A 14,613-nucleotide genomic window follows, 5' to 3' on the forward strand; every position below is an offset into this window, starting at 1 on the left:
TTTCGGCGTTTAGAGTTGACTGTCTTGAGGGTTGGCCAAAAGACAAGTGTTTGTATGGATACGAACACCTACAAGGATGTGATGCTTTTCTAGTATCCAATCCATGACTTTTGAGGGTTATTTTGATCTTGGGGAGCTACTGTGTAGAAATGGACTTGCTCTGGTTTCGAGGGTTACGCCGGAACATTGACTTGGTTGTGAATGAACCAAAAAGTCAGGAGTTGGCTTGGCGAGCGAGTGAGCATGGGTCGATCAGGGATTGGCCTGGCGAGCTAGTTGGCCAGGTCCAATGGAATCGACCTGATGAGCGAGTGAGCCTGTGTCGTTCAGGGATTGGCCTAGTGAGCGAATAAGCCAGGGCCAATTGAATCGACCGTGCGAGCGAGTGAGCCTAGGTCGATCAGAGATTGGCCTGGCGAGTGAGTGAGCCAGGGCCAATGGAATCGACCAGGCGAGGGAGTGATCCTGGTCGATCAGGGATTGGCCTGACGAGAGAGTGAGCTAGGGCCAATGAAATTATGGAATCGACTAGGCGAGCGACTGAGCCTGGGTTGATCAGGTATTGGCCTGGAGAGCGAATGAGTCGGAGCCAATGGAATCGACCAGGCGAGCGACTGAGTCTGTTCCGATCAGGGATTGGCCTAGCGAGCGAATGAGCCGGGGCCAATGGAATCGACCAGGCGAGCGAATGAGCCTATGTCAATTAGGGATTGGTCTAGTGAGTGAATGAGCCAGGGCCAATGGAATCGACCAAGAGAGCGAGTGAGCCTGTGTCGATCATGGATTGTCCTGGCGAGCAAATGTGCCAGCACCAATGAAATCGACTAGGCGAGCGAGTGAGCATGGGTCGATCAGGGATTGGCTTGGCGAGCAACTGAGCCAGGGCTAATGGAATCGACCAGGCGAGCGAGTTAGACTGTGTCGATGGGGGATTGGATTAGCAAGCGAATGAGCCATGGCCTGTTAGATTGGTTGTAAAACTCCGAGCAACATCGCTACACGTTGCGAATGAATAAACCGTGTAGAACAAAATTTTTGCTCTAACCCAGGATTCCTAGGGACTAATTGATTTTAATATGGTTTAATAAACATAAATATAAATACCTTATTTTGCTGATGAGAAGAAAAAAGTCTGCGTGATCTACTCCTCGAAAATGCTCCAACGATCTAATCGATGCAAACCTCAAGTTGAACAAATGGATTTCTTTCTGTGCACAAAAGATCTTGTAAACAACTCTTTGTTTACTTTATAAATGGATTCCTTTCCTCGAACAAATGGATTCCTTTCCTAAAATCCACAATTCACTGGAATTTAAATAATCGTACAAGAAACTTTAATAAATGGTCCGGTCTTTTAGATCGAGTCTAGGATAGAGGTCTAGGTGTCTTAGGCATCCTAGCTTAGAATAGGCGGGAAGAACTACGTTGCCTTGATTCTCGTGGAGGCGGGGATACGTAGGCTTCTTTGGATGAATACCAAACCATCCGAGGACTCGGGCTAATAATTTAGAGTCTTAGGATTTGTTGTGTAGTTATTGTATGATTTGATATGTTTTCTTACTTTTTATTACTGATCCTATACCTTTAGCTATAGCTTGCATGTGTTTGCACATCAAAATTTAGACACCCATTAGACATGTCACTCATAACCTAGCTTTGCTTAGGTGACACATTTTTCATCTCATTTTGTATGCTTATTTCTTTATTCTCAGGAAATGCATGCTTAGGTAGACGATTCCTGAGAATTGTTCTTATTTCATATGATATTCGCCCGAAACTCTTTGAAGTTAATAATAAATGGCATAAGAGACCAAGTGCTTGCACTCGGACGAATTGGGGGTGCTCTCAGACCTTCTCCATTCGTAATCAGGCACGAACCCATATATATTTCTGGTTATCCATGGTATACAGAGCATATTTTTGTTTAAAGGATCCATGGCCGTATACTGTGGATGGCGACTCTGAGTTTGTTTAGATACGTTTCGAATCCGGACTTGTTCCCGAATCGAGATGTATCTCTTTTATATCGCGACTCGTGCTATGCTATGAGGGTGGCAACCGTTTCGAGAGTTCCTTGGTAGAGCTCTCCTTCACACGTGGATGATCCAAGAGGCCGCTGGGGGCTCGTCCCCCACCTCTCTCCCGGATCGGGGTCCACAGGCTGGCGACTCTGCTGGGGATTTCTTGGAACATTGCCTAACTCTGTAAAAATGCCATTATTTACTAATTTTGAAGAATTTTGGGCTAAAATCATTATAAATGAGAATTTAATCGATTAGAATCCAGGGGCGCCAATTAAATGCGTAAATAAAACAAGGGTTCACACACCACTTTCATCCATGCATATATTATCTGTTTTGTGGTTACTTTCTGCTATGGTTTGCTTTGGATATACTATCAGATGACCTATTCGAGATACTATGAGTAGGAGCCGTGAGGGCGATACCCGCCTTCTAGTGCCACCGCACCAGTAGTATACTCAGCACCTGGACACTTCGTGTGTAAAACGGACATAGTTCGTACACTGGACTCTATGTCACAGTGTACAAGTAACTATGCACCCGGCCAGGTGGACCTCGCATCGGCACCCCTTCTATATATTGCATTGTCCTCTTGTTTGCATATAAGGACAAACATGTGTTACTTATACTTGTGGAGCCTAGAGTTAGGGGCCTTGTCCTATCTATAGATTAGGGTAGCTCACTTCATGTGGCTACAGACGCAGTCGTAGTACACTCATCAGTCTGTCAAGAGTCAAGATTTTCTTGACTCTGCTAAATTAGACTAGTGATGGTGCCCCTGGTTAGGGTATATGCATGTATATATATTTATATTTATTGATTATTAGATTAGGGCCTACTTATTTAGTGAGGTTCCTTATTTAATCCAATCAATCATATCAATCATTTTTTCAGATTTAGACCTAGCCATGTGGCTCTTTCTTTGTCGCCCTTGTGGCTATGGTCTATCTTTTGATTCTTTCATGGTAAAGTCGATCCTATTAGACTCGGGCCTACTCTTCTTGTGAGGTTTCCTTGTCTAAGTCTATCATTGGTATCAGTTCATCTTTCGGATTTGGACCTGGTCAGTGGATTCTATTTTGACACTATTATAGCCATGGCCTCCATCTTGTTTCGTTGATGATAAATTCAATCTTGGTATTTCTTGATTCTTAGACCAGGACCTACTTCTTAGTAAGAATTTCTTATCTAAGTTGATCAAATATATCCATCCATCACGCAGATTTTAGATTTGGTCCTTGACCTTACTTTGTCATTCTTATGACCGTGATCTATCATCCAGTGACTATCCATTTGATCCATGTTTTACCCTTGGATCCTCTCAAGATCATTGATGGAAAAGTTTGATCCTGTTTGTATCCTACCTGTATCCTTTGAGCATATGATTTATGGTCAATACTTTTCCTTTTGTATCTCAATATTTAGAGTCGTCCTCATTCTCATTTTATTTACCTTCCTTGATTATCAGGTGATTTATCATGTCTAATGAAGTGTTGAAAGAGTGGATTTCTGATCGTAGAGGTGGTCGCCTTAGCTTCTCTGGTCATGACTTTTCCCATTTCTACCGTCTTGCTACCCATAAGATTGACTGGAACCTCCTTAAGGCAGCCGCCACTTTTTGGCAGCCGGATGTCCATGTGTTTCGATTCGGCATGCAAGAGGTCTGCCCCATTTTTGACGAATGGTGTTATTTGATGGACCGTGATCGCTCTGGCCCTTTGGTCAAAATTGATACCAAGTTAGGTTATAATCATGTCTTTGAGCAGCTTATCTCCTCTCAAGTTGTTCCAGTTAAATCCATCTTAGGGGAGAAAGGTGTGTCCATTAAGCAATTGGTCAAATTTTTTGCTCAGCCTGGTAAGCTAACCAAGGAATTCCAAACCAGCCGTAGTCATGCCCTGGTTTTGTGTGTCTACTCCAAATGGTTACTTTCCCAAGATATCCATTATGCTTCCCCTAAACTTCTGGACTTTGTCTATCAAATTTCTAAAGGGAATAATCCAATCCCCACCATGCTTGCAGAAACCCTAAATGGATTGGATGACATTGTCAATGGAGTACGTACCACTTTTGCTGGATCCCCAGTCCTTCTGTACATCTGGCTCTGTTTAAAACTCCAAGTTTATGTACCTTTGCAAAACAAAGACTTTACCTTGTCCAGGTTTGACCAATGGGAACACAAAACTTTTTCCTATACTAAGGCTGAATGGATTGATTGGTTAGCTTCCCATCAAGCTGACCAAATTGCTTGGTGGTTCCCTGTTTACCATCAGTTTGTAACCCAGACCCGTGCTAATAGAATTGTTCAATTTCTTGGTCTGGAGAAAACCTCATTCTATATCCCGGACCGCATCTTCCGTCAATACGAAGGATTTCAAACTGAATGTTTGCATGGGGATTTTCGAACTGAGTTTTATCTTCTAGCACCTGATCGTCCTCTTGTACAATTCAATCGTAATATTGCCGAAGAAATCTGTAGAGATTGGGATCATAAAGTAATGCGATTGTCGTGGAGCTTGCGAGGCAAGAGATATTGTGGAGTATCCGAAGGGTATTATCAGTGGTTATTGGAGGACACCGAAAATCGTAAGCCTAAGAGGGCTAGATTGGAGGAAAAAGATGATTGAGAATCTTCATCTATCTTATGTCTTAAGCATCTTGTAGTTCCGAATTTCAGCATTATGATCATGCGATCCTTCATTTTACCAGTTTATCTTTGTAATCGGATCAAGTTTTATCAATAAAGTGTGTTTATTGTTTTCTTACCTTTATTTGCTCAGAATGTCTTATTTCACTCATCATCCATTTAATCTAATATGTTCATTTCCATTCAGGATTCTGAAAGAGAGCAACCATCGCTCCATCAAAAGATAACCAGTCCAAACCTACCTGGTCTAGACCTTCCTCGGTCTCTAGACTTGTCCGTCATTTTGACTCACCCATATCATCCAGAGAATCTTTATCCCCTACCTTTGAGTTACCTAACTCATCAGAGTCTGACCAAATGGCTGATATAACTGATCCCATGATGGTCATTCAAGAATTGTTGAGAAACATGTCTCGAGATATCTCGGGGTTGAAAGAGGAAATAGCTGTGCTAAAATCTCAGAATACCGACAAGACCTCTACTTCTAGAGCGCCTGTCATCTAGCCTACTCCTGCTGCATTTCCTAACCCCGATAGACCTCATATTCCTCCTGTGGAGATTGACCTAGATGAGGATCAATATGCCGAAGAATATTGCGCTCCGCAGGCGAATAGGGAGAGGGAGTTATTCATTATGTGTCAGAAGATGGCCAAGGACATTGAAAACATGAAATTCCAAGGGCCGAAGAGGTTCGATATTTCTGAGTACTTTGAGACTCCTATTGTCACTTTGCCACCAAAGTTCAAAGCACCAGATTATGATAGGTATGATGGCACTGGGTGCCCGAGGAACCATGTCAGATGGTTCATAACCCTTTCTCAGCAGCACGGGTTGAGCCGTGAACAAATGGCTCAGCTATTTCCCATGTCTCTCATAGGAATAGCTAAGAAGTGGTTTCTGAGGTTAAAGCTGGAAGAAACAAGATCTTTGGATGATATATCGAGCTTGTTTGTTGAACAATTTTTGATGGAGGAGGGGATTGAGATAACGAAGAGAGACCTGAAGCAGCTAAAGCAAGGTCCTCAGGAAACTTTCACTTTGTTTATTAGGCGTTGGAGGTGCAAGTCTGCTCAGTTGAGTCAGAGGATGCCCGAGGAGGATCAGATCAAGTTAGTGATCAAAAGTCTGTCTCCGCAATACTTCCATTTCATAGCACCCCAGCATTATCCCAGTTTTGATCATCTGATAAAAACTGGCACCCAGACGGAAGACGCTATAGCCAAGGGGCTTAGAGCAAAGGCACTGTCCGATGTGCGAGAAGGCAAGAGGCCTATGGCCCCACCTAAAGAAGTTCATGCAATGAACTATTTCAAGCCGGCTTTTAGACCAGAGGTCAAAGCTGTTGCTGAGGTGGCTAGACCGGTAAGGAAAAATGTTTTCAGGCAATTCGATCCCCTCCCTTACCCTTTACCAATGATATTGAAAAAGCTGGTAAGGGACAAAAAGATAAAACTTCCGGATCTGAAACCTGTGCCGAATCCATTACCACCATACTGGAGGCTGGATCAGCATTGTGAATATCACAGGAATTCTGGTCATCTAACTGAAAATTGCCTCGCCTTGAAGCATGCCATTCAAAACCTGATTGATAAGGATGAGCTCTCAGTTAAAGGGCCGAATATTACTCAGAATCCTCTCCCGAATCATCGTGCTGCTCCTCCTCCTGCAACTAATGCCATCTTTTGTGATGAGCCCATCCTTGATCCTTCTGCCCTTATATGTGCTATCATGACAGATAACACCTATGTTTTAGAATTTGATGAGGAAGAGTTTCAAGATGTGAAAGGGAAGCAGCCCTATATATTGTCATTTAGTGACGTAGAGATTGCTGAGTCCTCTTCATCTCAGTCGTATACCTCTCATTATGATGATAAAGGGAAAGAAGGGAAGACTCCATATGTTTTGGAAATGGATGACTTCCAGCAAGAAGATGTCAGAATTCCTTACGTCTTAAGTATGGACGATGATGAATTATTGCTGCTAGATGATCAGTGTGACGAGATGCGTCACATGACCAGAGGAGGGCGAGTCTTTAAACCTCCTGAGTTGAGCGCTGACAATCCGGCTGAGATTGCAAGGGCTGCTGATAGCCAGAGGCAGAATCGGTTTGTGGTGAATGAAGAAGATGATAACCTTTTAAAGCAGTTGAAGAAAACCCAAGCAAACATCTCTGTTTGGGGTCTTTTGATGTCATCCTCGAAACACTGACAAGTGGTGTTGAAAGAGTTGAACTCTGCCCAGGTGTCTGTTGAGATAACTCCTGACGAGCTTGTCAGTGTAGTTTCCGTGGCCAGGACAGCGAAGACTCTTTCGTTCACAGATAGTGATTTGCCCCCAGAGGGGAAGGACCATACAAAGCCCCTTCGAATTACTGTCGTTTGTAACAAAAAGAAAGTGCCCGAGGTCCTTATTGATAATGGGTCTGCACTGAATGTATGCCCGCTCAGTACAGCGACTACTCTTGGTTTCAGACCTGAGAGCTTTGTTCCTTCTGATCAAGGTATTTTGGCTTATGATGGGACCAGAAGAGATGTGATCGGGACTCTAGTTACTGAGGTACTGATAGGAGGAGAAGAGTTTGATATTGAATTCCAAGTGTTAGATATTAAAGCCTCCTTTTTGTTGCTCTTGGGACGTCCTTGGTTACACAAAATCGGAGCTGTCCCATTCACCTTACATCAGAAATTAAAATTCATTCTGAACCATAAGGTGGTCACTGTTAAGGGAGACCCAGATTTTGAAGTGGGTCAAATTTCGCAGGAATTGACCCTAGGAAAGGATGGAGATATTTGTTTGACTGGTTTCTCCTTAGAAGTGGCGACTATAACTATTAAAGAAGTAATGAATGAAGAGATTTTCTTCTTGAGCAGTACAAATTCCAAAGTCGTCAGAATGATTCGTATGCAAGGTTACATCCCGGGTGCAGGACTGGGCAGATACCATCAGGGTATGACTGAGTGGTCAGTCTTCAAAACCTTTAATGGTTTATTTGGACTTGGGTATGAATCGACCAGGGCAGAAGTCAAAGAGATGAAGCGCTACATGATGAAATGGGCAGAGTGTCGCCGCAGAGGTATGGACTTACCAATGGGACCATTTGACCTGAGAATGAATGGGCGTTTCCGTAAGGAAGGAGCAAATTTTCCTTTCTGTGGCTTTACTGAAACTTGAATAGATGAGTCTACTGGGCAGAGACTTCCTGGGTTGGAAATTTTCTTTGATTGTGATTTGGATGATGAGCCGATAAGCTTGCAAGCTGCTGAAACAGACTGGGCAGATACAATAGGGCCGGATATACTGAGCTCCCTTTTCCATGAGAGTTCGCAGATTGTAGCCGTGATCAGCAAGAGCCCGCTTATACTGAATCCCACTCATCTTATTACCCCGGCTGATGGACCTTTGACTAATTGGACCTCTCAAGTCCTACCTCAGGTTACTTTTCAGTTCTGTCATTCTCCCTCAAAAGAGTCAGTTGTTTATAAGTATGTGTCATTCTCTGAGTCTAATTCAGGGTCTTCCATTTCTAATGATTCTTTTAATGCAGGTACTGTAGAGGTCAAGTCTATTTCTGAGGTCAGTGGTGAGTCCATTTCTCCTAAGGAAGTCAAGTTGAAGGTTGTTTCTGCTGATGGGCCTGGCGTTTCTTCTTTACATTTGTTTGAATCGGTTGATACTGATGTCAACCTTTCATTTGAGTCTGTAAATACATTTCATGAGTCCATTGTAAAGCCTGATGTGGGCCATTTGTCATTGGATGTATTCAATTCTACTTTCAATGAAATAAAGGAGTTTTCTTCTGTGTATATTCCTGTTTCTGTTTCATCTACTGAATCTTCTTTAAAATCTGATAATAATAATGATAATTAAGACTCCCCCTCTGATGAGGATGCCGACGAAACTTCCCCTGAAATCAAACATATGATTCAACAGGAGGAGAGTCGTCGAGCAAAACCATTCGAAGAGGAAATTGAAATCGTGAATATTGGTGATGAAACCTTAATTCGGGAAATAAAGATTGGCAAAACTTTATCTCCTGAGGTGCGCAAAGAATTAATATCTTTACTTAAATAGTTCAAGGAGGTTTTTGCTTGGTCTTATGATGACATGCCTGGATTGAGTGAAGAGATTGTTCAGCACAAATTACCCTTAATCCCTGGCATTAATCCAAAGAAGCAAAAACTCCGAAAACTCAAAACTGAATGGGAGTTGAAAGTTTATGAAGAAGTCAAGAAGCTCCTAGAGGTGAAATTCATCCAAGTGGTTGAATACCCTGAATGGCTCGCTAATGTAGTACCAGTGCCCAAGAAGGATGGGAAGGTTCGAATGTGTGTTGATTTTCGAGACCTGAACAAGGCAAGTCCAAAAGATGATTTTCCATTGCCGAACATTGATCTTCTGGTGGATAATACTGCTGGACATGCACTCTTATCCTTTATGGATGGATTCTCCGGGTATAATCAGATCAAGATGGCACCTGAGGACATGATGAAAACAACGTTTATCACTCAATGGGGTACTTACTGCTACAGAGTAATGCCATTTGGTTTAAAGAATGCTGGTGCGACTTATCAGAGGGTTGCGACCACTCTTCTTCATGATATGATTCACAAAGAAGTCGAGGTATATGTCGATGACATGATTGTAAAAGGCAAGACTCGACCTGAGCACACTGTTGCCCTGAGAAAATTCTTTGAGAGAATCAAGAAATATCAGCTTCGCCTGAATCCAAACAAGTGTGTATTCGGAGTTACATCAGGGAAACTCCTTGGATTTATGGTCAGTGAAAGAGGAATTGAGGTGGATCCTCAGAAGATCAAGGCAATCCAAGAAATGGAACCGCCAAAAATAGAAAAGCAGATCAGAGGTTTCCTTGGAAAAGTTCAATACTTGAGAAGGTTCATATCTCATTTAACTATGACATGTGAACCAATTTTTAAGCTTTTAAAGAAGAATTCCTCGAAGAAGTGGAATGATGAATGCCAGGAAGCGTTTGAGAGAGTTAAGCAATGTTTATCTTTACCTCCTGTCTTATCACCCGTCATTCATGGCCAACCCTTGTTGATGTATTTGTCGATTACAAATACTGCAATGGGGTGTATGCTTGCTCAGAAAGATGCAGGGTCTAAAAGGGAGAAGCCCATCTATTACATCAGTAAAAAAATGCTAGAATATGAGTTAAAGTACACAGTTTTGGAAAAGACTTGTCTAGCATTAGTTTGGGCTACCCAAAGGCTTTGCCACTATCTGTTATCGAACAAGGTATTTTTATTGTCACGGATGGATCCGTTGAAGTACTTGTTTGAAAAACACGCCCTTACAGGAAGAACTGCAAGGTGGTTATTGTTATTGTCTGAGTTTGACATCACTTATGTCACTCAGAAGTCCATCAAAGGACGGGTTATAGCAGAGCAATTGGCTGATGCTCCTGTTGAGGAGAGTGCTTTTCTGAAGGCTGAGTTTCCTGATGAAGAGATCATGGATATTGAAGAAGAAACTCCGAGTACCAGATGGTCGATGTATTTTGACGGAGCGGTCAATAACCGGGGTCAAGGAGTGGGTGCTGTTTTGATATCTCCAAAGAAAGAGTATATCCCTATATCCATCAAACTGCAGTTTGAGTGCACAAACAACATGGCAAAGTATGAAGCTTGTATTGCAGGGGTTGAGGCAGCTTTAGCTCTTCAAATTCAGGACATAGATGTGTTTGGGGACTCAATGCTCATTATTTGTCAGATCAATGGGAAATGAAAAACTCGAGAGGATAAATTGATTCCTTATAATACATATTTGGAATTTTTGGTTAAAAAATTTAAGAATATCGTTTTTACTCACCTATCGAGAACCAGGAACCACTTTGCTGATGCTTTGGCTACTTTGGCTTCGATGCTTGACATCTCTGCAACTATGGAGGTTCAACCCTTAGCTGTGAGATTACAGTGGGCTCCGGCGCATGTGAATGCAATTGAGATATCAGCCAGGTGTCCAGATAGAAAGTCGTGGTTTATTGACATCAAGAACCTCATTTCTGGTAAAGGACATCCTCCTGAAGCTTCGAGCAAAGAGAGGAAGACCCTTCAGAGATTAGCTGCCAACTTCATCATTTGTGGTGAAGAGCTGTACAGGCGATCTTTTGATGGTATTCAACTCCTGTGTGTGGATGAGGACAAAGCTGCAGAGCTTATTGAGCAGACCCATGAAGGAGTCTGTGGCCCTCATATGAATGGGAAAATGTTATCCAGAAAGATTTTGAGACTTGGTTTTTATTGGCCCACAATGGAAGCAGACTGCTTTGCCTTTGTGAAGAAATGTCACAAGTGCCAAGTCTATGCGAATCTCATTCATATTCCTCCTTCGGAGTTGCATTCTTTGTCTTCGCCATGACCATTCTCAGTATGGGGGATAGACATCATTGGAAAGATTTATCCGAAGTCCTCGAGCGGGCATGAGTACATTTTGGTAGCTATCGATTATTTTACAAAGTGGATCGAGGCTGCATCATATGCTTCCATAACTTCGAACACAGTTGCAAAGTTCATTCGTGCGAATATCATTTGCAGATACGGAGTACCTCACGAGTTGATTTCAGATAATGGGTCACATTTCAAAAAGGAGGTTTTACACCTGTGTGAAGAGTTCAAGATCAGACATCATAAGTCGTCTCCTTACAGACCTCAAACAAACGGGGCTGTAGAGGCAGCGAACAAGAATATCAAAGTCATTATCAGTAAGATGACTGAGACTTATAAAGACTGGTCGAACAAACTTCCATATGCTTTGTGGGCTTATCGGACATCGATCAGATCTTCGACAGGTATGACTCCGTATTCTTTGGTGTACGGAATGGAAGCGGTTTTGCCGGTTGAGCTGAGAATTCCCTCTTTGAGAGTAATGATAGAGGCTAGCTTACCAGAGTCTGAGTGGGCAAGAGCCAGACATGATGAGCTGCAGATGATAGATGAGAAGAGGCTGAGAGCCTTATATCACATTCAGGGATATCAAAGGCGGATTGAGAGAGCTTTCAATAAGAAAGTTCGAGTCCGTGACCTGAAGCCAGGAGATTTGGTTTTGAAGTCCAATAGGGCACCGATATTTGATCCGAGGGGGAAATTTAGGCCAAACTGGTCTGGTCCTTACATTATTGATGAAGTCCTGCCTGGAAAAGCCGTAAGACTCCTAAATGAAAGCAGAGAAAAATTAAATGAACCTACAAACCTGGATCAGTTAAAGAAATATTACTCCTGATACACCAGAAGGCCATCTTTGATCGATTTGAGCTTTGAGCCATCAACCTATATGTTTAAAACCATTTGCAAACCCTTTGGGCCAGTAAAAAAAAAATAATATTTCCTTTCTTTGACAAACTCAAACCAGGGGCATCTTTTATGACTTGCGTCATAAAAGATATTGAACCTGAACTACGTTATGACCTGATCCTTTTTTAAGGGTAAGTAGGTAGCCTGATTAATTCAGGTTCGGTCAAATCTTTCATAATATTTTGAAAATAAAAATCTTTGAAACCCCAAATGGGCGAACTACGCAGACCTGATTCCCATTTTCTTCAGGGATACGTAGGCAGTCTGGAAGGTCCAGATTCGGTTTAAAAACATTCAAACATACCAATATTTACCCTGTTTGAACCTAAGCCTACCTGAAAGTCCTTTTGGTGTATTTTAGGCCCAAGTTTGTAGAGAAACAGAAAGAAAAAAATGATGGAGTCTCAGACCCGCTAGACCAAAAACCCGCAAGGGCGGTCTAGGCAAAAGTTAGGGTCATTCACCCGCTAAGCTGAAAACCCGAAAGGGCGGCTTAGGCAAAAATTAGGGTGCAAAGCCTGCTGGATGGAAAATCTGTAAGGGCAGACAGTCCACGCAAAATATAAGGCATGCGGTCCGCTAAATCGAAAACCTGAAAGCGCGATTTGGTCATGGCAGTGACTTCATGCAGAAAGGACAATTTCAAGAGCCAGCTAGACTATCTTTTTCTTTAGCATTACTTCAATGTTTGAGTAAGCGCCAGCAAGGTTTTCTTTGATACTCTTTGAGTTAGAGAGTTTGAGACTAAGCAATCCAAAAGGATAATAACCATAACTGAAATACCGAAAAGAGGGATGAAACGCCTTTAAACGCGGTATTCAAAAGATTCTAAGAGTGGTTGACTTTTTCCATTTTAAAAAAACATTTATCAGTCTAAGAAGCAGATTCAGTCTCTCTTAGTGTAAAAGTCATGTGTTATCAAAGTCTTCGTTTGTTTTTGTCAAAGTCTTTCCTTTGTTGAGTCGAGTTCAAGTTTTGAGGTCTTGTTAGTCAAAGTTCTCCCAAAGCTGGGGTGATAAAGAAAAAAAACCTCAGAGAAGTGAAGAATTCATGGTTCCCGTGGATAATGTGAGACCGAGTAGAATTCAGAAAGTGACAGACTCTTTAAACTCCTTTGCAGTATCAGCAGATGGCAGAAATGAAGAGAATTTTGAGCAGAACAAGTTTCTTGTACCTGTGAAAAGCCTTGTAAATTCAAGTGTTCGTGAGAAGAATCTTTTGTAAATCCCAAGTATTTGATAATGAAAAGCCTTTGGCCTGTTTTTCTTGTGTTGCTCTATAATGAATCTTGTTATGAAAATAATCATACTAGGGGCATCTTTTATAACTTACGTCATAAAAGATGTTAAGCAAGCGATGATGCTTGAGATAGATATTTTCATCAGATAGCGACTAGAGAAGTTTGAACATGCTCTTTTAAATCAAGCTCCTCATTCTGGTTGTTCTCCTTTGGAGTCAAGTCTTTTGGAAATTCTTTACCCCAATGGAAGTCTAAAATTTATTCTAACAATCTTCAAACTTCTGTTGAATGTTTTTCATCTTCGAAAAAGGGTTGATACCCGAAAATTTCTTCAAGTTACTTGAGTTCGGTCTTTGACCGGGATCATGCATTTTAGTCACTCTTCGTGAGAGATGATTGGTTCATCAATGAAATCTATAAGAGTTAATCTTTCGCTTCATTGGTTTTGAGATTTTTTTTAATAAGGTAGAAAGTTACCAAAGTCTGTATCTCATGGCCTGGTCCTTTTCTTTCATCAATTTAAAAGTTTATAATGTCTTTTCCTTCAATAATCCATTGTTTTGAGTTTCTAATAAGATTAGAAATTGAATGCTCAGTGTTTCACGGTCTTGATTTTCGTTTAGCGTTTTGAGAAGTTTCCAATGAAGTTGGAAATTATCGGAGTTTGTGCTGCGTGGCTTGGTCTTTTTCTTTTGTTTTTAAAATGAGACACTTTGAGTGTTTGGTTTTATAATCGTTTTGGTGAAGTTTTTCATACAATGATAAAAAAAAAAAAACTCTTTGAGTGTTTGATTTTGTATCTGTATGGAGCTGGTTTATGCGGCACCATACAAATCAAGGTTGATCCGTAATGTGTCGCTACCTAACTGGTTAGGAGTCAGGCATATCTGCGAAGAGGTTCATATGGATCTGGTTTTTACAGAATCATATGAATCTGGATTTACATGGAGCTGGTTTATGTGGCACCATATAAATCTTAGGTGATTCGTTACCTTGAAAGAGAGGAGTCAGAGTTATCTTGATAACTAAACATATGGATTTTCAGCAATGGTCTGTATAGTTATCGCCCTGGTTTTAAACTCTTTGAGTGTTTGGTTTTATGTTTATTATCGTATATCTGTGAAAGGTTTGCATGGAGTTGGTTTATGCAGCACCACGTTTTTGGAAAAGGAATCTTTAGATGTTTTGGTTTTGTAATATCTGTAAGGGGTTCATATGGATTTGATTTTTGCAGAACCATAAGAATCTGGATTTACAAGGAGTTGGTATATGCAGCATCATATAAAAAAAGAAAAGGACTCTTTGAGTGTTTGGTTTTATGTTTGTTTTAGTATGCCTAAGAGGAGGTTCATATAGGTCTATTTTGTGCAGAACCATATGAATTTAGATTTC

The 14,613-nt window shown here is 41.5% G+C and overlaps 1 protein-coding gene across 1 annotated transcript; it reads left to right on the forward strand.

Moving 5' to 3' along the window:
• The first annotated feature begins 5,313 nt into the window (after positions 1-5,313).
• Positions 5,314-13,205, forward strand: LOC143883067 (uncharacterized). The gene is made up of 5 exons (XM_077386432.1): positions 5,314-6,780; positions 6,910-7,741; positions 7,844-8,248; positions 10,703-10,804; positions 13,102-13,205. The coding sequence occupies exons 1-5, from the start codon at positions 5,314-5,316 to the stop codon at positions 13,203-13,205; spliced, it is 2,910 nt and encodes a 969-aa protein (XP_077242547.1).
• The last annotated feature ends 1,408 nt before the right edge of the window (positions 13,206-14,613 follow it).

This window comes from Tasmannia lanceolata, unplaced genomic scaffold (genome assembly GCF_043159265.1).
Source record: "Tasmannia lanceolata isolate RefF3 unplaced genomic scaffold, GAP_Taslan_0.1 ptg000008l, whole genome shotgun sequence".
In the NCBI taxonomy this organism is placed as follows: Eukaryota; Viridiplantae; Streptophyta; class Magnoliopsida; order Canellales; family Winteraceae; genus Tasmannia; species Tasmannia lanceolata.